The sequence below is a fragment of the Salmo salar genome, chromosome 07 (assembly GCF_965601325.2).
Source record: "Salmo salar chromosome 07, fSalSal1, whole genome shotgun sequence".
Taxonomy (NCBI): Eukaryota; Metazoa; Chordata; class Actinopteri; order Salmoniformes; family Salmonidae; genus Salmo; species Salmo salar.
Genome location: NC_138297.1, coordinates 9164504 through 9182454, shown reverse-complemented (window position 1 = coordinate 9182454; position 17951 = coordinate 9164504). Strand labels below are relative to the sequence as shown.

Here is a 17951-nt window from a genome sequence, read left to right as displayed (position 1 = left end):
TGAGTCATTTCTCCACAGGGTCCAGCTATTACACACACACACACACACACACACACACACACACACACACACACACACACACACACACACACACACACACACACACACACACACACACCTGCTACCCTTGACTTGATTTGGTTGGCAAGAGTGCGCCTCTAATTTAGGTTCCATTAGTGCGACTTGTGTCTGTGTCAACCCCCCCCTCAATCATGTCTCAAAACACAGCATAGATTATTTTATAAACAGACAGGTCATATGATTTTTAACCACTTTTTATTTGCTAAAACCTGTAAAACTGACAACTGTTAACCAATAAGATCCATGTTGATAAAGATGGTTGATAAAAGACATCTCTGAGATATACAGCGCCTTCAGAAAGTTTCACTCCCCTTGACTTTCTACACATTTTATGTTAGAGCCTGAACTTAAAATGGATTCAATTAGGATTTTTTTTGTAACTGGTCTACACACAATAACACGTAATGTCAAAGTGGAACGATGTTTTTTATACATTTTTACAAATTAATACAAAAAAATGAAAAGCTGAAATGTCAACCCCTTTGTTATGACAAGCGTTAATTAGTTCAGGAGTAAAAATCTACTTAAGTCACATAATAAATTGCATGAACTTACTGTGTGCAATAAGTGTTTTACATGACCCCACACATACAATTATCTGTAAGGTCCCTCAGTCGAGCAGTGAATTTCAAACACAGATTGAGCCCCAAAGACTAGCAAAGGGCACCTATTGGTAGATGGGTACAAGTAAAAAAGCAGTCATTGAATATCCCTTTGAGCATAGTGAAGCTATTAATTACACTGTGGATGGTGTTTCAATTACACCCAGTCACTACAAAGATACAGGCGTCCTTCCTAACTCAGTTGCTGGAGAGTAAGGAAACCACTCAGGGATTTCACCATGAAGCCAATGGTGACTTTAAAACTGTTACAGAGTTTAATGGCTGTGACAGGAGAAAAGTGAGGGTGGATCAACAACATTGTAGTTACTCCACAATACTAACCTAAATGACAGAGTGAAAAAACAGAAGCCTGTACAGAATAAAAGTATTCCAAAACATGCATCCTGTTTGCAACAAGGCACTTAAGTAAAATTGCAAAAAAATGTGGCAAATAAGTTAACTTTATGTCCTGAATACAAAGCGTTATGTTTGGAACAAATCCAACACATCACTGAGTACCACTCTTCATATTTTCAAGCATGATGGTGGCTGCATCATCTTATCGGTATGCTTGTCATCAGCAAGGTTTTTTTTAGGATAAAAATAAATGGAATAGAGTTAAGCACAGGCAAAATCCTAGAGGTAAACCTGGTTCAGTCTGCTTTCCAACAGACACTGGGAGACCAATTCAACTTTCAGCAGGACAATAACCTAAAACAAGGCTAAATATACACTGGAGTTGCTTACCAAGATGACATTGAATGTTGTTGAGTGGCCTAGTTACAGTTTTGACTTAAATTGTCTTGAAAATCTATGGCAAGACTTGAAATCGGCTGTCTAGCAATGATCAACAACCAACTTGACAGAGCTTGAAGAATTTTTAAAAGAATAATGTGCAAATATTGTACATCCAGATGCGCAAAGCTGTTAGAGACTTACCCAGACTCACAGCTGTAATCACTGCCAAAGGTGATTCTAACATGTATTGACTTAAGGGGTTGTATACTTAAGTAATCAAGATATGGGTTTTATTTTTCATATTTGTTTTGTACAAATGTTAGAATATTTCTTCTACTTTGACAATACAGAGTAACTTAGTGTAGATCATTGACCAAAATGTGTTTAACCCACCTTGTAACCCAACAAAACGTGGAAAAAGTCAAGGGGACGAATACTTCCTGAAGGCACTATATAAACAAAAATGTTTCTCTTCTCACATCTTCAATAATTATATTGAATATATACATACCACATACAAACATACAAGCCCCACAGCTTACCCCCAATCATGATTCAGTTGACCATGATCAAAGAAATGATTGCCATATGGCCAAATGATAAGGAGGTTGAGTTTTTGTAAACACAGTCTCTGTCTCTTGACCCGTCGCCGTCTGCACCATAGGGTGAATCTCAAAAGTCTTTACTTGATTCTTCAACCGCCTTCTCAAAACTCACTGAAGGAGAATATCTGAGGTTCCTTCCATTCCCCTCGGACCTTCTCCTCCAATGCGTTTTTAGAAGTGGTCGAGGAATAAAGGAAACGCCCAATTCCTCGCTTTCACTCATGTCCGTCTTTGGCCGTGATATCCAACATGGCGTGCAGTTCCCAGGGTTCGTATCCCAGCAGGCCTTGCAGGTCACAGACGAAGCGGTAGACATAGCGCTTGCCAGCGTTCTTGTGGATGATGTTCTTGTCGTAGTAGTAGCGCAGGCCTCGACTCAGCTTCTCGTAGTTCATCTTAGGTTTGTTCTTCCTCCGGCCCCATAGCTGGGCCACCTGGGATAACAAACCATTAAACTAGTATTATCAATCAACATATTATACAGTACATAGGCCTATCTAAAGTTGGCTAATTGACCTTACTTCAGAATAAGAACACTGTAATAACATGTTTTCATATAACAGGCTACCCCTCTTGCCTCATCAGGATCTGTCAGTTTAAAATCCCATCCATCCCCTGTCCAAATGATGAATGATTGACAGCTGCGGTCAATGAGGAGCTCCAATAGAAACTGCCACAGCTGAATGGGACCGCTACCTGTCGAGACATATAGGGAGGGATTAAACTGTTAGGCAAGTCAGTTAAGAACAAATTCTTATTTACAATGACGGCCTACCCCGACCAAACCCTAACGACGCTGGGCCAATTGTGCGCCGCCCAGACTAAGGAGATCAAGATTCAGACTAAGGAGATCAAGATTCAGACTAAGGAGTTGGCTAAAGCAGAACCTAGATTGTAGATCAACAGGTAATCAAAGAGAGTGGTCACTTTCTTCATAAAGAACATCACTCACCAGTATAAGCAGAGAGAATGCCTGCCGGAACCACAGCTCTCCCCAGATCAGTCTTGTCCCCTATAAACTCTTTGAAGCTCCTGTGTGGGGTTGGCAAATTGAAGGGGTCCTCAGAGATGGACTCTTCCACACCCTTGTCTAAATCCTGCATTGGCCTAGTCAAGGACAGCGAAGCGGTGATGTCCGTGTCCTCATAATGCAGGGTCCCAAACTCAGAATCACAATCTGAAGTTAAGAGATTGAGAAAATTGGTTGATGATAGAGAGATTCATGGAATAGTTTCCTAACAGAAGGAGAGACACCTCCAAAGCCCTGCTCTAAAGCAATAATACATTTCCAAAGGCTTATCAATTACAAATACATTCTGAATGTTAACCTTTTACCCTTCAAGCAAATATTAATCCAATACTAAGGAGAAGTTTTTCTTCACATAATTAAATAGAACACATAAGGTGGTATAAAGAACACAAAGCATATCTATATGGTTTCCTACCAAGGTCTCCATGGTTTCCTACCAAGATCTCCATGGTTTCCTACCAAGATCTCCATGGTTTCCTACCAAGATCTCCATGGTTTCCTACCAAGATCTCCATGGTTTCCTACCAAGATCTCCATGGTTTCCTACCAAGATCTCCATGGTTTCCTACCAAGATCTCCATGGTTTCCTACCAAGATCTCCATGGTTTCCTACCAAGATCTCCATGGTTTCCTACCTGTCCTGTCAAGGTCTCGGAGCAGAGGGACAGAGGACAGGTGGTTTCTGTACGGTCCTTCCTGTTTGACCCGGTGGTAGTCCTGATATCTCACAGTCACAGGGTCAAGGGTCAGAAGCTGTGGGGGTTCTGTTGGGAGATGGGAGAACTGACCATGGTGATTCTGCTTGTCCATGAGCTGCACATGGTCCACGTAACTGTCTGAGGAAGACAAGAGCATAGCTGATATAGATTATATGTGACTGACATAAGAGACATACAAACAATATACCGCTGACAGGTGAAGGGATGCGTTTTTAATACCTCGGTTCGTTTGCGACTGGCAGAGAGAATTCGACGTGCAAAGGACTAGAGAGGAACCATGATCATATTCACAATCTGAAACACACATAGATATACACACACATGTAATGGGAATCACTACTACTAAATGTCATTGTTCAATGAATAAATACATACTTTGGTATGATACAACATCACACCCCCCTTTACCTCTGCGCATAGTTTCCAGATGTTCCCAGAGGATTTCTCCTGCTGTGTAATCAGAGCTCAGGTCCAGGAAGGCCTCTCTGTCCAGGGTGCAGAGCTCACTTCCAGGCAGCCCTCTCCAATCCGAGCCCAGGCTTTGGAGGCCGAACTCAGCCTGGCACCAGTCTAACCAGTGGTTCACCTCCCACTCTGACCACAGTTTAGGGTCTAGACACAAAAGACGAAATAGAATATTAGTCAAAACACAATTTGTATCGCTCTTTACATCTTGATTTCCATACATACTGCAGGTTAGGCTGAAACAGAGAGAGAGCAATTACAGGTAGGCTATACAACAAAACTACAAGTTATATAATACCAGATGTCATTGTATGTATACCCCACATGGTACCTTGTGGGAAGTGCATACGGCTGCTCTCCTGGGCGAAGCCAGCGAAGGTGGTCTTTATCGCCTGGCTCAGGACCTCCTTACTGGTGGGGGTGAGAGGAGGGACATCCAGAGGGTCTATCTCTACACCAGAGATACAGGAGCCAGATCACGGAGTCATCCCACAGACATAACGGATCAAGAGGAAAAACAGACAGAGCTGAGAGCTCATCAGCGAAGGTGAGCACACACAAATGAACAGACTACTAAAGATGACACCATAAATTACAGTATAAAGTTGTAGATAAAGTAGTGAAAAGAATAAAACATAGGATTATGATGAATGACAAAATGGAGGTAAATACCGTAAGAGCTCCAGTCCATCCTTAGGTCTTTGGAACGAGGGATCAGGTGGAAGAAAGTGATCCAGAGGAGGGAGGAGACGGGTTTTAATAAGACCAATGGGACGAGGAGGGAGGAGAAGGGTTTTAATAAGACCAATGGGACGAGGAGGGAGGAGAAGGGTTTTAATAAGACCAATGGGACGAGGAGGGAGGAGACAGGCGGTGACGGATATGTGTCAATCGGCTGTGATGGAGGGGCGGGTATTGGGGACACTACCAAATAGGAGAAGAGAACTCCCAATTAGGCAACATGGAAAAGATACTGCAAAAAGACATACAGGGAGGTTATCTAGAGACGATGCCACAAAAGAAGCCATTACAACTGAGAAGGGTAGTTGTGATGGAGATAAGGAACTACTCTTGTGTTTTTAAGTTGATAGCGTTTAACTAAGGCAATACACCAGTATATCATCAGGAACCACTGAGATCATGGCAATTCAATTGGAAATATTTACACCAGCAGCAGCGAATCAGGTCTTTCTATTTCAGTAGGGCATGTGGTGAAGTGACCACCCAGTGAGGGGCTGTAAGTGCATATCTGTGCAGGGGGTCTCTTCAACCCCATTCATATAACAGAAACACTGGGATTATATCAGGTAGTGTATCGTAAGTAAGTTAACATCATTGTGTGTGTGTGTGTGTGTGTGTGTGTGTGTGTGTGTGTGTGTTCCCCAGCCCAGCAGGGAGAGCCATACACTCATTACCGGACCACTGTGGCTGCCTTACTGCGATGAGGTTCTTCCATGAAGTGGGGTTAGGGAGCCGTGACAGAGAGCAATTTAGTCACAAAATGAGTCACACGTTGTATAGGACATTTGTAGAAAACAACAAGGAAAAAAATGACAGACCTGGTTGGTGTTAGAGCAGCAATCAGCAGTTAACACAATAACAAAGCCAACTCCCCGCCACTGTTTCGTTAAGAGCTGAGGGATGGGGCTGGAGAAATGTAACCACTCTCAGATTCACAGAGCTATGGATGCAAGGACTGATGGTCCATTATGTCAAAGCTAAAAGTTTAACCATGTTTCAATGGTATTCACTGTTTGTTTACATGAACTTGGTTTACAAACATCGGAGTAAAACAAGATTCTATTTTTGAATTTTGAGGTGTACGAAAATGTAACTATGATCAAAAAGTTATATTCTTCAAGAATCAATGGGTAAATATCCTTAATTGATAAATCAAGAAACATTTGTAGTGACTGCAGATTTCCCCTTTAAGGCCTGGCCAAGTTTAATATGTTTTAATCTTGAAATCTGGGAGGGTTTGGAAAAAGACTTTCAGCCTGTGCCAAGGGTTGTGGACCATTATGGCAAAGGAGGTAGTGACTGAGCTTGCCCTGCTGTATCCACAAAGCTGTCCCCCCCTTTAAATCGCTACACTAGCACTGTCCCTGTCTACTATGGGAGCGCTGGTGGAACCGGAGTCCTCCACAGTTCCGGAATGTCTTTCCACACTGACCGCAGACGTATGGCTTCTCCCCAGTGTGTATGCGGAAATGCCTGGTGAGCGCGCCCGAGTGGCGAAAGCGCATGGAGCACACCGAGCAGGTATAGGGTCTCTCTCCAGTGTGGATTCTCAGGTGAGTCTTCAGGTTCTCCAGACGGTTGAAATCCCGGTCACACTCGCTGCAGTGGTAAGGGCTCTGGCCCGGGGGGAAGACCTGACGCTTGGGGTGGGCCTGGGTGTGGTGTCTACGGAGCTCACTGGGCTGGTGGAAGCCCTGGCCACAGAGTTTGCAGATGTGGCTGGAGTGGGGGATAGTGGGATTAGGGTTAGGGATAGTGGGATTAGGGTTGGTCCTGATCTGGACTCCATAGATCTGAGGTGGGGCAGCAGGGATGATGGGAGTTGCTGCCTCCCCTGGTTGGAAGAGGTTGTTGGGGAACTGGGAGGAGAAGGCTGGAAGGACACTGGCTGTTGGGGCAGTCAGCTGTGGAACCTCTGTGTTGACCATATGAGGGTGAGCTGTGGAGAGAGAGAGAATTCATCAAATAATGATTTCATGTTTTATTACGCAGGTTCCATATGCATACATTCTACATATAGGCAAAGGTGTTACTCATTCTAATAAAATCATTTTGAGAGATACTGACACATAATGGTTAGTATTACTCAGTCGGTGATCAGTCTTATGGAGTCTAGTGGCATCTTGTGGATGATATAGTCAGTGGCCATTTGGAAGCTCTCTGCTATTATCTGGTACTTACATAAACTATGGCTGGTTCCAGGAAGCAGTGAGTCAGAGATCTGTAAGTCCAAAGGGTCTGGTTTCCACTCCTCTAACATCTTGGACTGAACCAGAGACAGACTATCAGGACCAAAGTCTTCTTTTACCACCGAGTCAAAACTGGAACCAGAGCTGGGACCAGACACAGAACCGTTCTCTTCCTTCACTCTGACCTGCTCCATCTCAAGGCTCTGGGCCTCTATGTGAAGTGGTGATGGGTCATTATCTCCAAATGTTGTTTCTAGACCACTATGACTGATGCTTTCTACACATGCCTTGTGGTCCATACACAAACTGGAGGTCTCTTCCCTGACTTCTGAAAATGAAAAAGACATTCAGAACATTATATATTTTTTAAAATCTTGTCAGGCTTAGACTGTATTTCTTGTTGTTATCTAGCTAGTCAAGCGAACACTGTATTTCTGTAATATTGTATGTCTGACATATCATTTGGCTTGATAAAAAGGCCTACCTTTAAGCAGGTCATGATGAGGGATAGACTGTCCTCTTGAAGCTGGATGTAGGTCTTGGGAACAGACTCGACCATCCTCGCTGATTTCACTGAAAGATCCATGGTCTTTCTGTCGTTCACTACTGATCTCTGCCTCCACAATTTCGTATCCATATTCGTCCAATGAATATGAGGACTTTATATTTAATTCGTTGTCCTTTGACTGCTTTTGAGTCTTTGCTAAGTTGTTGTGGAGAGGACTCGTCGACAACTGTCTCTGCGGACTTACACCTCTCGTCGTTTCCACACATTGACGCGCATCATTCAACTCTTGCTCGGTTGTTTGCAAGCGTTGTTTAAGAGACTTGTTTTCCCGTAGGGTTTCGTGCATCTGATCGCGGACATCCCCAAGCGCTTGACCTACCAGTTTAGTGACTTCTAATACGGCAATTTCCACAGCCACTTCGAACGCACCGTGGATCGTCGCCGCCAGTTCGTCCTGGAAAGAGAGCGATACCTCACCCTCTCCTGCGGGTTTCGAGGGGCGAGCTTGGGCTGACATTGAAGTCTCCCTTTTGATCCCTGTGTTAGTTTTTGACTGTGGTTTCATGTTGTTACAATAACCTTACTGCTAGTCTTGATTACAATATTACTGGCTACTATGTTGCAATGTGGTTGGCTACAATATAGCAGGAAGAGAGTAACTCCGTCTGAATCTTTCTCTGCTTACCCAGCATCTGGATATATCAGCTGGACATTATATATTATAGAAAACCTTCTAAAATGTCTATTGGCGAATGTTTTACATTTGCGCTATGAAATTTGTATCGCGCTCTTCTTCCCCAACGTCTTAACAGACAATGACTGTAAGGCAAAGAGGATCAATTATATTGACAAGATGGTTGACTGACCGCTCTAACGACGGAAATACATGTCCGCAAAAGGCTAAAAGCAGGCGGGAGGATGCGCGTTCAGGTGGGAACATTCTAGCCAATGAGAGGGCAGATACGCCTGTGAACAACAACTCCCATATAACATTTTTTTTTCTTTCTCTCACAAAGTTGCCGGAATGTTACGTGCATTACACTTAGGCTATATCAGTACAACTCGTAGCAACCTAATCATTATGAACATTATATTTGATTAAATGATAAGCTCCTCATATCAAAATAGTATTGACCAAATTCGCCCACTCTCTCATTGCCGCCCATACAAAAACTCCGCCCTCTGCTTAACGCTTTTTCGCCAAGACAGATTTCTTTGGTGGAGTCGACCATCTCACTTCACCGCTTCCTCTCGGCTGTATACGCAAACGACATTAACGAGTCACGTCCGGGTCACGGATTTTTAGAAGATTTCTAAAGTAAAAGTCCTCCATGTGTAATAGAAGAAACGTTTTAATAACCTGTATTTATTCATGATATCTGACGCTAATTTGTGTTATTTATTTGACCTTGGAAGTTGAAAATGCCACTTAAATACAAACACATATTAATCACTGAATGTTTTGATAATTATTGTATAACATCACAAATACATTTAGGTTATTGACACTTTTCTACTGTTACAGGGATGGGCTTTTATTTAGAAAAATATATAAAACTCCGTGACCCGGAAAAGCTTTCATATTGTTTGCCGTCGAGACAGTGAGCAGCACTAAGCTCGAACAGTCAACTCGTTTGCCAGAGTAGCAGTAGCAGGTTGTGGAAGAACACTCAGTTATATTGTTTGCTCGTAATTGTAACCAGTAAAAAAAATGCTAAGGAAAAAATCCACTAGCAGAGAAAAGAAAAGGAAAAGTTCACATACGGAAGCGCAGCATGTCGACAGAAGACGTAAGTGTACCGAATCTAGCGTTGAGGTGAGAAAACATTTAACACTCATCCACGGCAAAGCTAGCTTTGCTCATTTATACAAAAATGTTTTATTAATGTTGTCTTTTTGGTCTCCTCACCTTCGCTCCTTCTGTTCTGTGTGCACTTTCCCATTACACACACACACACACACACACACACACACACACCAAGCCCCCCCCCCCCCTGCCACTCACAACAAGGCTAAGATCACGTCTTCCTCTCTGTCTAGCAGAATCGGACCAAGGTAAAGTTGGTTTTATATTCACACGTTGACGTTCAACAGACATTCTCCAAAGGCCATTTTAAAATGGTAAAAACCAATAACTAATTCACTGTTTTGTCACAGAATCATCAAACTAGATATGATATATTCTATAAATGTCTAGCATACTTTTACAATCTTTGGTTTGAGTAGAAATCCCAGTTCGGAAATTCCCCCAAAACAAAGGTTGTAAAAGTATACTAGACATTTTATAGAATAAATAATTTCTAGTTTGATGTTTCTGTGACAAACGGTGAATTAGTTGTAGATTTTTTTTGACCATTTTAAATGGCTTTTGGCGAATGTCTGAATGTGTGAATATAAAACCAACTTTACCTTGGTCTGAATGTATTTTATTTTACCTTTATTTTACTAGGCAAGTCAGTTAAAAGAACAAATTCTTATTTTCAATGACGGCCTAGGAACAGTGGGTTAACTGCTTGTTCAGGGGCAGAACGACACATTTTTACTTTGTCAGCTCAGGGGATTCAATCTTGCAACCTTTCGGTTACTAGTTCAACGCTCTAACCACTAGGCTACCTGCCGCCCCAGAATCCACCAAAACATGAAGACATTTATTTTACTGTAATAGACAAGTTCACTTTTCTAACGATACCCTTTTTATGTCTCTCCTCAAATTGCACGCAGAACAGACTACTTAAACAGGAGTATCAGTAAACATTGATTGTGGTAAAACATACTGCTGTATGACTCCTTGAAACAGGACTCCAAGGACGAGCAGGCAGATCTGGAGTTGATTGAGCCTGGCAGCGACGTCGAGGAGGGAGGACTGGACCTGAGTGTGCCATTTAAACCCATCAGTGCCTATGTCACAGACAGACATGAGATGCTAGATCAGTGCTTTCACGTGCTGGGAGAGAGTAAGCTGCAGAAGATGCTGCCTGATGAACTCAAGGTGATTGTGTAGTGAAATTCAGGGGTAACTTGAAAAGGACTGGAACCAGGGTCCCTGCATCAGGGCTGTTGGCTGTGCAAAGGGGCTAGGCCGAACCTAATTACTAATTCCTAACCCATTTGTATGTTTGGTCAGCACATCTGTTCCATGCTACTTAATGTAAAGATTGGATGTGTGTTTGATGTATTGTGGACAATCAGTTAATAGTATAGTCAGATCGTGCCACTAGTCACATTTGAGTAATTTCTCTGTTTTAATTTGATTTGGTGCTGTGGGCATTTGCCAGTTTTATTAATTTGTACTACATTGATAGCTTGAAAGTGGAGACGGTTATGGTATCTTCTCTCCCTCCTCCCCCTCTCTCTTGTTTCCAGATTTGTTCTCTCTTGTTTGTTTTTACAGAGCTGTAGTCTGGATTACATCTTTTGTTTTTACAGAGCTGTAGTCTGGATTACGTCTTTTGTTTTTACAGAGCTGTAGTCTGGATTACATCTTTTGTTTTTACAGAGCTGTAGTCTGGATGAAATCAAGACATTGTGCAGGGAGCAGCTGGAGCAGCTGTCTCAAAGCCACCTCCTTCAGATACTGGAGGGTAAGCCCATGGGTCCATTCAGCATCACAGGTGGTGGTCTACTGTTAACCCTGCTGTCTTGTCGGTTCTCTTGGTCTGTTATAGGCTGGGTGGTGTTCAGAAGACACAAAACGAGGAAGTAGGCTATTACCTGAAATTTTCCCAACAAGAACCCTTTTTTGTTGTTGTTGCTACGTTGTGTCGTTCTGAACACGATCCATTTTCACCTCATTAATCTGATGGTGTGTTTGGTTGATGTTCTCAAAGGTGAAGAGCTGACTGGTTCATCTGAAGGGGATAGGGAAAATGGCGCCACCGATAGCCAGTGAGTAGAACTGCATTTAATTGGAGCGTAGTACTGCCTCTTACCTTATCGTAATCCGTTGCAAGGACGTGAAAAGGTCTTGTTATCGCTGATGTTTTTTGCTGTTGTCAACCAGTGTAGCGAGAACCAATTGTAAGACATGGCGTTGTGTACACACAATAGGTCAAACTGCTTATTTGCTGTGAAAAGCACATTTTGCGTTCTACAAAGAATGTTTTAGTCTTATAGATTTATATTGCTTTGCTATTACTGGTGTGTAGGCTAGTTGACATTGTGGTGCTAGTTGCAGGTAGAAATGCAAACATTTGTCATAAGTGTTCTACAGTAATACATCATATCCTGATTTAAAATTTTTAAAAAAAATGATATTTTTTAATTCATTGTATTTGATTGGTCAATGTTAGTCCGGAAGTGATTCAACTGAAAGTGTTTTTTTCCCCTTTCTTTCTGTAAAGGCAGGATAATAATGTGGATTCTACGTCGTCCCTCAAAGAGAGTGTTGAAGTGGAGATCAAACAAGGTACTGGTAGCTGATATTGGTCTAGACCAGTGGTTCCCAAACTTTCTATAGTCCTGTACCCCTTCAAACATTCAACCTCCAGCTGCGTACCCCCTCTAGCACCAGCGTCGGCGCACTCTCAAATGTTGTTTTTTGCCATCATTGTAAGCCTGCCACACACACACACACTATATGATACATTTATTAAACATAATGAGTGAGTTTTTGTTACAACCCGGCTCGTGGGAGGTGACCGAGCTCTTATAGGACCAGGGCACAAATAATAATAATAATCATTTTGCTCTTTATTTAACCATCTTACATATCAAACCTTATTTGTTCATTAAATTGTGAATAACTTACCACAGGTTAATGAGAAGGGTGTGCTTGAAAGGATGCACATAACTCTGCAATGTTGGCTTTTATTGGAGTCTCAGTATTAAATCATGTTAGTGAGAGCTGAGAATCCACTCTCACATAGGTACGTGGTTGCAAAGGGCATCAGTGTCTTAACAGCACAAATTTCCAAGGCAGGATACTCTTGAGTGCAGCCCAATCCAGGAATCTGGCGGTGGGTTCTGGTTAAATTCAATTTTCACAGAACCGCTTGTTGCAATTTCGATGAGGCTCTCGTGTTCAGATATCGGTAAGTGGACTGGAGGCAGGGCATGAAAGGGATAACGAATCCAGTTGTTTGTGTTATCCGTTTCGGGAAAGTACCTGCGTAATTGCTCACCCAACTCACTCAGGTGCTTCGCTATATCACATTTGACATTGTCCGGAAGCTTGAGTTAATTTGCACATGAAAAAATCATACAATGATGGGGAGACCGGTTGTCCTTGTTAATGCAGACAGAGAAGAGCTCCAACTTCTTAATCATAGCCTCAATTTTGTCCCGCACATTGAATATAGTTATGGAGAGTTCCTGTAATCCTAGATTCAGATCATTCAGGCGAGAAAAAACATCACCCAGATAGGCCAGTCGTGTGAAACTCGTCGTCAGACAAGTGAAAATTATGGTCAATAAAGAAAACTTTAAGCTCGTCTCTCAATTAAAAAAAACGTGTCAATACTTTTCCCCTTGATAACCAGCGCTCTTCTGTATGTTAAAGCGTTACATGGTCGCTGCCCATATCATTGCATAATGCAGAAAATAAATGAGTTCAGGGGCCTTGCTTTAACAAAGCCTCTCGGTGGATGCTGCATAGAATTCAATAATTGTTTCCAAACATTTCCTGCCATGTCACTGATGCGTGGTGACACAGTGTTGTTTGATGAAGACATTGTCTGTATAGTTTTTTGGGGCCTTTTCCCCCAGCATTGTCCCAGCCATATCCGCGGCAGCAGGAAGAATTAAGTCCTCCACAATAGTATGGGGCTTGCCTGTCCTAGTATGGGGCTTGCCTGTCCTAGCCACTAGCTCACCATATAAGACACTTCTAGCCCCTTCTTATTAATGGTACCTGTTATACATGTCTTACTACTCAAAAGTCATCTTAATTCTCTCACACAACTCTCGTGGCTTATTTTTCAAATTGGTATGTTTCTACATGTCTGCACAAGAGTGAAGGTTTTAATGGACTGTTTGAAAATGTGAATCACATTTTGGGAAATAGCCGGCCTAGATTTTAAGGCATATTGGCCACACTCTGCTCTCGTGTCAGATGAAAGGAAAGTGCATGCACTTACGATGCATCAAGGAACATTTTTTTGCTCAACTTATAAAGTGCATTTTCTTGACCGCTGATATGCTTCATTTTGGGGGATAACATGAACCATTTACACACGTGGGAATTGGTCTGTATGGAAATGTTTCTTACAGAAGAAATTCTGGAAAGCAAACACATAACCATGGTAGCAATTAAAAGGAAACAGTTTGGAGATTATGTCATAATTATTCAACTAAAGGTGAGGACACCACAGTTCACCTGACAAGACTGAATCCTGACGTTACGCTGTTGATTGTATGTGCATTTTACAATTACTGTATTTCTCGTTGCATTTGTTGTTAAGGAAATCTAAAAATACTCTGGATACATTCAGTAACATAATAAGACTGTTCCTGGTACGTGGTGTAGGTGCAACATAAGACACACAAAAAAAGACAAGTGTTTGTGTGAGAGGTCTGACTGGTGTTTCCAAGTGGCCACACATCTCTCCGAAGTGTGCACAGTTGTAAGTATTTCCAATGCACTTTTTTTCATGACTCAGTCTTCAACTATAAGGTAGTTTTTTTGTTGAGTTCTCCTATCTGTGTCTTTGAGGAACTAGCTCAAACACACTTGTAGTTTAATTTAAAACACAGCCCTGGATCCCCGACGTCACACAATTACTGTTAGTGCAATCCAAAAGTGGTCCATTTTTTTAAAGCACAATCTAGATTAGGTGGGCATGATTTAAAATCTTGCTCTATTGCCAACATGACTACCGAAGTTATAAAATACAATGTTAATAGTGTTAAGCTTTCACAAGACAATTCAGGGAAACGGATTGTAATTTTGGTGAGCAAAGAGGTCATAGGCGCATGTGCCACAGCGAATTTTCTTCACAATAAACCAAACAGTCTCATTCTGTTCAGAACAACCCAGGGTATAACGCCGTGTCATCTTGTAAACTGTACATCAAACATCGTTTTTATAATTGTTGACACTGACATGAGTTTTATAATTCGTAAATGTGAAGTGCATGTTTGGACTCACGGGTGTTTGGCTTGCTTGTATGCCATCAAAGCAGTATTTTATTATAATCAAGGTCTCATCTTTCAAAATACATTGAGTCCTCTTTAATTTACAGCATTTCTCTCTCTGACAAAACATCTGCAAAAGTTGCCCAAATAGCAGGACGGAGGGGGGGCCGCCATTTTGTCACGTGGTGCTCAAGTTCAGAACAGCTGTCAATCAAAACCCCATACAGAGCTGTGAAGCAGAGACCCTGATGTCTGACGTCTTGTATAGCATGGTTTCTGTTCAGCCACTGTGTTCCAATTTAGGTGTTTATCAGTGTCCAAATCTGCCATTTCCAACCTGTATACGGGTACGAGTGTAAACAGTGGATGTAAAGCACAAAATACTTAAAGGTTACTTTTGTGGCGTAGTATTACTTTAAGTGTTATGACGATTGACTTGAGTTGAGTTTTCTGGGCCCTGATGTCTGCAGTAGTGCTGCATGGGTCAGCTGTTTGTTCACCCGCCCAACTATTGTATGAAAATTTGAGGACCGACCCCTAACCACGCAAATATAGAAAATGTGCTGTAGGCTACAGTCAGATGGTGGAACGATTTCTTTTTACGGGGGTGAAGTGTGTGTGTGTGTGTGTGTATATATATATTAGCCTAATTTAGGTATGTTTCTGCTTAAAATGTCCAGGATTTTGGTTTGCTATTTGTTAGTCAACTTGTCTATAATTTGATGCATGCAGCTTCTCTTCTGTCGTATGTTGCCCTACAAGACTAAATAATCCTTTGCCTACCTGAATGATATAATGAATGCTTCAATCTACACTGCTCAAAAAAATAAAGGGAACACTTAAACAACACAATGTAACTCCAAGTCAATCACACTTCTGTGAAGTCAAATTGTCCACTTAGGAAGCAACACACCCACACAAGTGGCTCAGGTAGTGCAGCTCATCCAGGATGGCACATCAATGCGAGCTGTGGCAAGAAGGTTTGCTGTGTCTGTCAGCGTAGTGTCCAGAGCATGGAGGCGCTACCAGGAGACAGGCCAGTACATCAGGAGACGTGGAGGAGGCCATAGGAGGGCAACAACCCAGCAGCAGGACCGCTACCTCCACCTTTGTGCAAGGAGGAGCAGGAGGAGCACTGCCAGAGCCCTGCAAAATGACCTCCAGCAGGCCACAAATGTGCATGTGTCTGCTCAAACGTTCAGAAACAGACTCCATGAGGGTAGTATGAGGGCCCGATGTCCACAGGTGGGGGTTGTGCTTACAGCCCAACACCGTGCAGGAGGTTTGGCATTTGCCAGAGAACACCAAGATTGGCAAATGCCCAACACCGTGCAGGAGGTTTGGCATTTGCCAGAGAACACCAAGATTGGCAAATTCGCCACTGGCACCCAGTGCTCTTACCAGATGAAAGCAGGTTCACACTGAGCACATGTGACAGACGTGACAGAGTCTGGAGACGCCGTGGAGAATGTTCTGCTGCCTGCAACTTCCTCCAGCATGACCGGTTTGGCGGTGGGTCAGTCATGGTGTGGGGTGGCATTTCTTTGGGGGGCCGCATAGCCCTCCATGTGCTCGCCAGAGGTAGCCTGACTGCCATTAGGTACCGAGATGAGATCCTCAGACCCCTTGTGAGACCATATGCTGGTGCGATTGGCCCTGTGTTCCTCCTAATGCAAGACAATGCTAGACCTCATGTGGCTGGAGTGTGTCAGCAGTTCCTGCAAGAGGAAGGCATTGATGCTATGGACTGGCCTGCCCGTTCCCCAGACCTGAATCCAATTGAGCACATCTGGGACATCATGTCTCGCTCCATCCACCAACGTCACGTTGCACCACAGACTGTCCAGGAGTTGGTGGATGCTTTAGTCCAGGTCTGGGAGGAGATCCCTCAGGAGACCATCCGCCACCTCATCAGGAGCATGCCCAGGCGTTGTAGGGAGGTCATACAGGCACGTGGAGGCCACACACACTACTGAGCCTCATTTTGACTTGTTTTAAGGACATTACATCAAAGTTGGATCAGCCTGTAGTGTGGTTTTCCACTTTAATTTTGAGTGTGACTCCAAATCCAGACCTCCATGGGTTGATAAATTGGATTTCCATTGATAATTTTTGTGTGATTTTGTTGTCAGCACATTCAACTATGTAAAGAAAAAAGTATTTAATAAGATTATTTCATTCATTCAGATCTAGGATGTGTTATTTTAGTGTTCCCTTTATTTTTTTGAGCAGTGTAGTTGACATCGGTAAAGTTTTCTGTCATGTCTGCTGGGATGGTTGAGTATAACGAACAGATTCCTTTCGACCCAAACTGATTCCTGTCACTTTATCTGCAGAAGGTGGTGGCTCGGAGGAGAGTGACGTCCTTAGCATCAACGCCGACACCTACGACAGTGACATCGAGGGACACAAAGACGAGCCGTCCGAAAAAACTGAGGAAGCCGCCAGGACACTGGAAGTAGTTGCTGGAGAAACATCTAACCCCGGCCCCTCCGCGATCCCAGCCCCTGCCGATGGGAATCCCTTTGCTGACAAACCCCCCGAACCGAAGAAAGAACTCCAGAAGGACATAGATAAAAGCGTTAGCGAGATCCTAGCTTTAGCATCGACACCTGACCAGGAAGACGTAAAAAAACTGATGGCGCCACCACTAGCTGCTGCTCCAGAGGCCTCCTTGTTGGTTACGAGGCTACCCACTCAGAGTGCACCCATCCCTGGCCCAGCTCCAGCGCCAAGCCAGCCCTCAGCCCAGCAGCTGGAGCTCCTGGAGTTAGAGATGAGAGCTAGGGCCATTAAGGCCCTAATGAAAGCCAACGATGTGAAGAAACAGACGTAAACAAGGCTAAGGCTCTCAAAGACTTGTCGTTTTTAGATGTTTCTAAAATAATTTCATTTTCAGAAAAGGAGTCATATGATTCAGTTGTTCTTTTGAATTTTAAGGACTGTAATCGAGTAAAGTTTTTTTTCCTTCTACTTAACATGCTTTGTACATATTTATTTGAGAAAATGTGTTCAGTGGATTCTCTATCACGGGAACCTACGGCCCGAGCCGTGAGCATATGGAGCAGCTGCACCCCCACTTTCAAAATAGGAGTGCAAATGTACACCGACTGTACAAAATCTTAGGAACACCTTCCTAAAATTGAGTTGCACCCACTTTTCCCCTCAGAACAGCCTCAATTCGTTGGGGCATGGATTCTAC

General features: G+C 43.0%; 3 protein-coding genes across 4 annotated transcripts; 1 reads left to right on the top strand and 2 right to left on the bottom strand.

Moving 5' to 3' along the window:
* Nucleotides 1-259: 259 nt before the first annotated feature.
* Nucleotides 260-5034, bottom strand: LOC106608532 (protein C-ets-1). Its single transcript, XM_082977347.1, has 8 exons — nt 4913-5034; nt 4572-4691; nt 4184-4387; nt 3995-4069; nt 3692-3892; nt 2979-3203; nt 2604-2722; nt 260-2460 (listed from the first exon to the last, which is right to left on the bottom strand). The coding sequence occupies exons 1-8, from the start codon at nt 4929-4931 to the stop codon at nt 2242-2244; spliced, it is 1182 nt and encodes a 393-aa protein (XP_082833473.1). The 5' UTR covers nt 4932-5034; the 3' UTR covers nt 260-2241.
* Nucleotides 5035-5058: 24 nt separating this feature from the next.
* LOC106608531 (uncharacterized) lies at nt 5059-8544 on the bottom strand. The gene is made up of 3 exons (XM_014206487.3): nt 7655-8544; nt 7163-7498; nt 5059-6920 (listed from the first exon to the last, which is right to left on the bottom strand). Exons 1-3 carry the CDS (start codon nt 8241-8243, stop codon nt 6334-6336), a joined length of 1512 nt encoding a protein of 503 aa, XP_014061962.2. The 5' UTR covers nt 8244-8544; the 3' UTR covers nt 5059-6333.
* A 713-nt stretch (nt 8545-9257) lies between these two features.
* Nucleotides 9258-17727, top strand: LOC106608533 (caspase activity and apoptosis inhibitor 1). Of its 2 annotated transcripts, none has more exons than XM_014206491.3 (6): nt 9258-9468; nt 10476-10667; nt 11175-11259; nt 11506-11563; nt 12019-12083; nt 17086-17727. In XM_014206491.3, the coding sequence occupies exons 1-6, from the start codon at nt 9454-9456 to the stop codon at nt 17583-17585; spliced, it is 915 nt and encodes a 304-aa protein (XP_014061966.3). In that variant the 5' UTR covers nt 9258-9453; the 3' UTR covers nt 17586-17727. The 2 variants fall into 2 exon arrangements, with proteins under 2 accessions (XP_014061966.3, XP_014061965.3); XM_014206490.3 differs by having other exon boundaries at nt 9258-9494.
* Nucleotides 17728-17951: the final 224 nt, after the last annotated feature.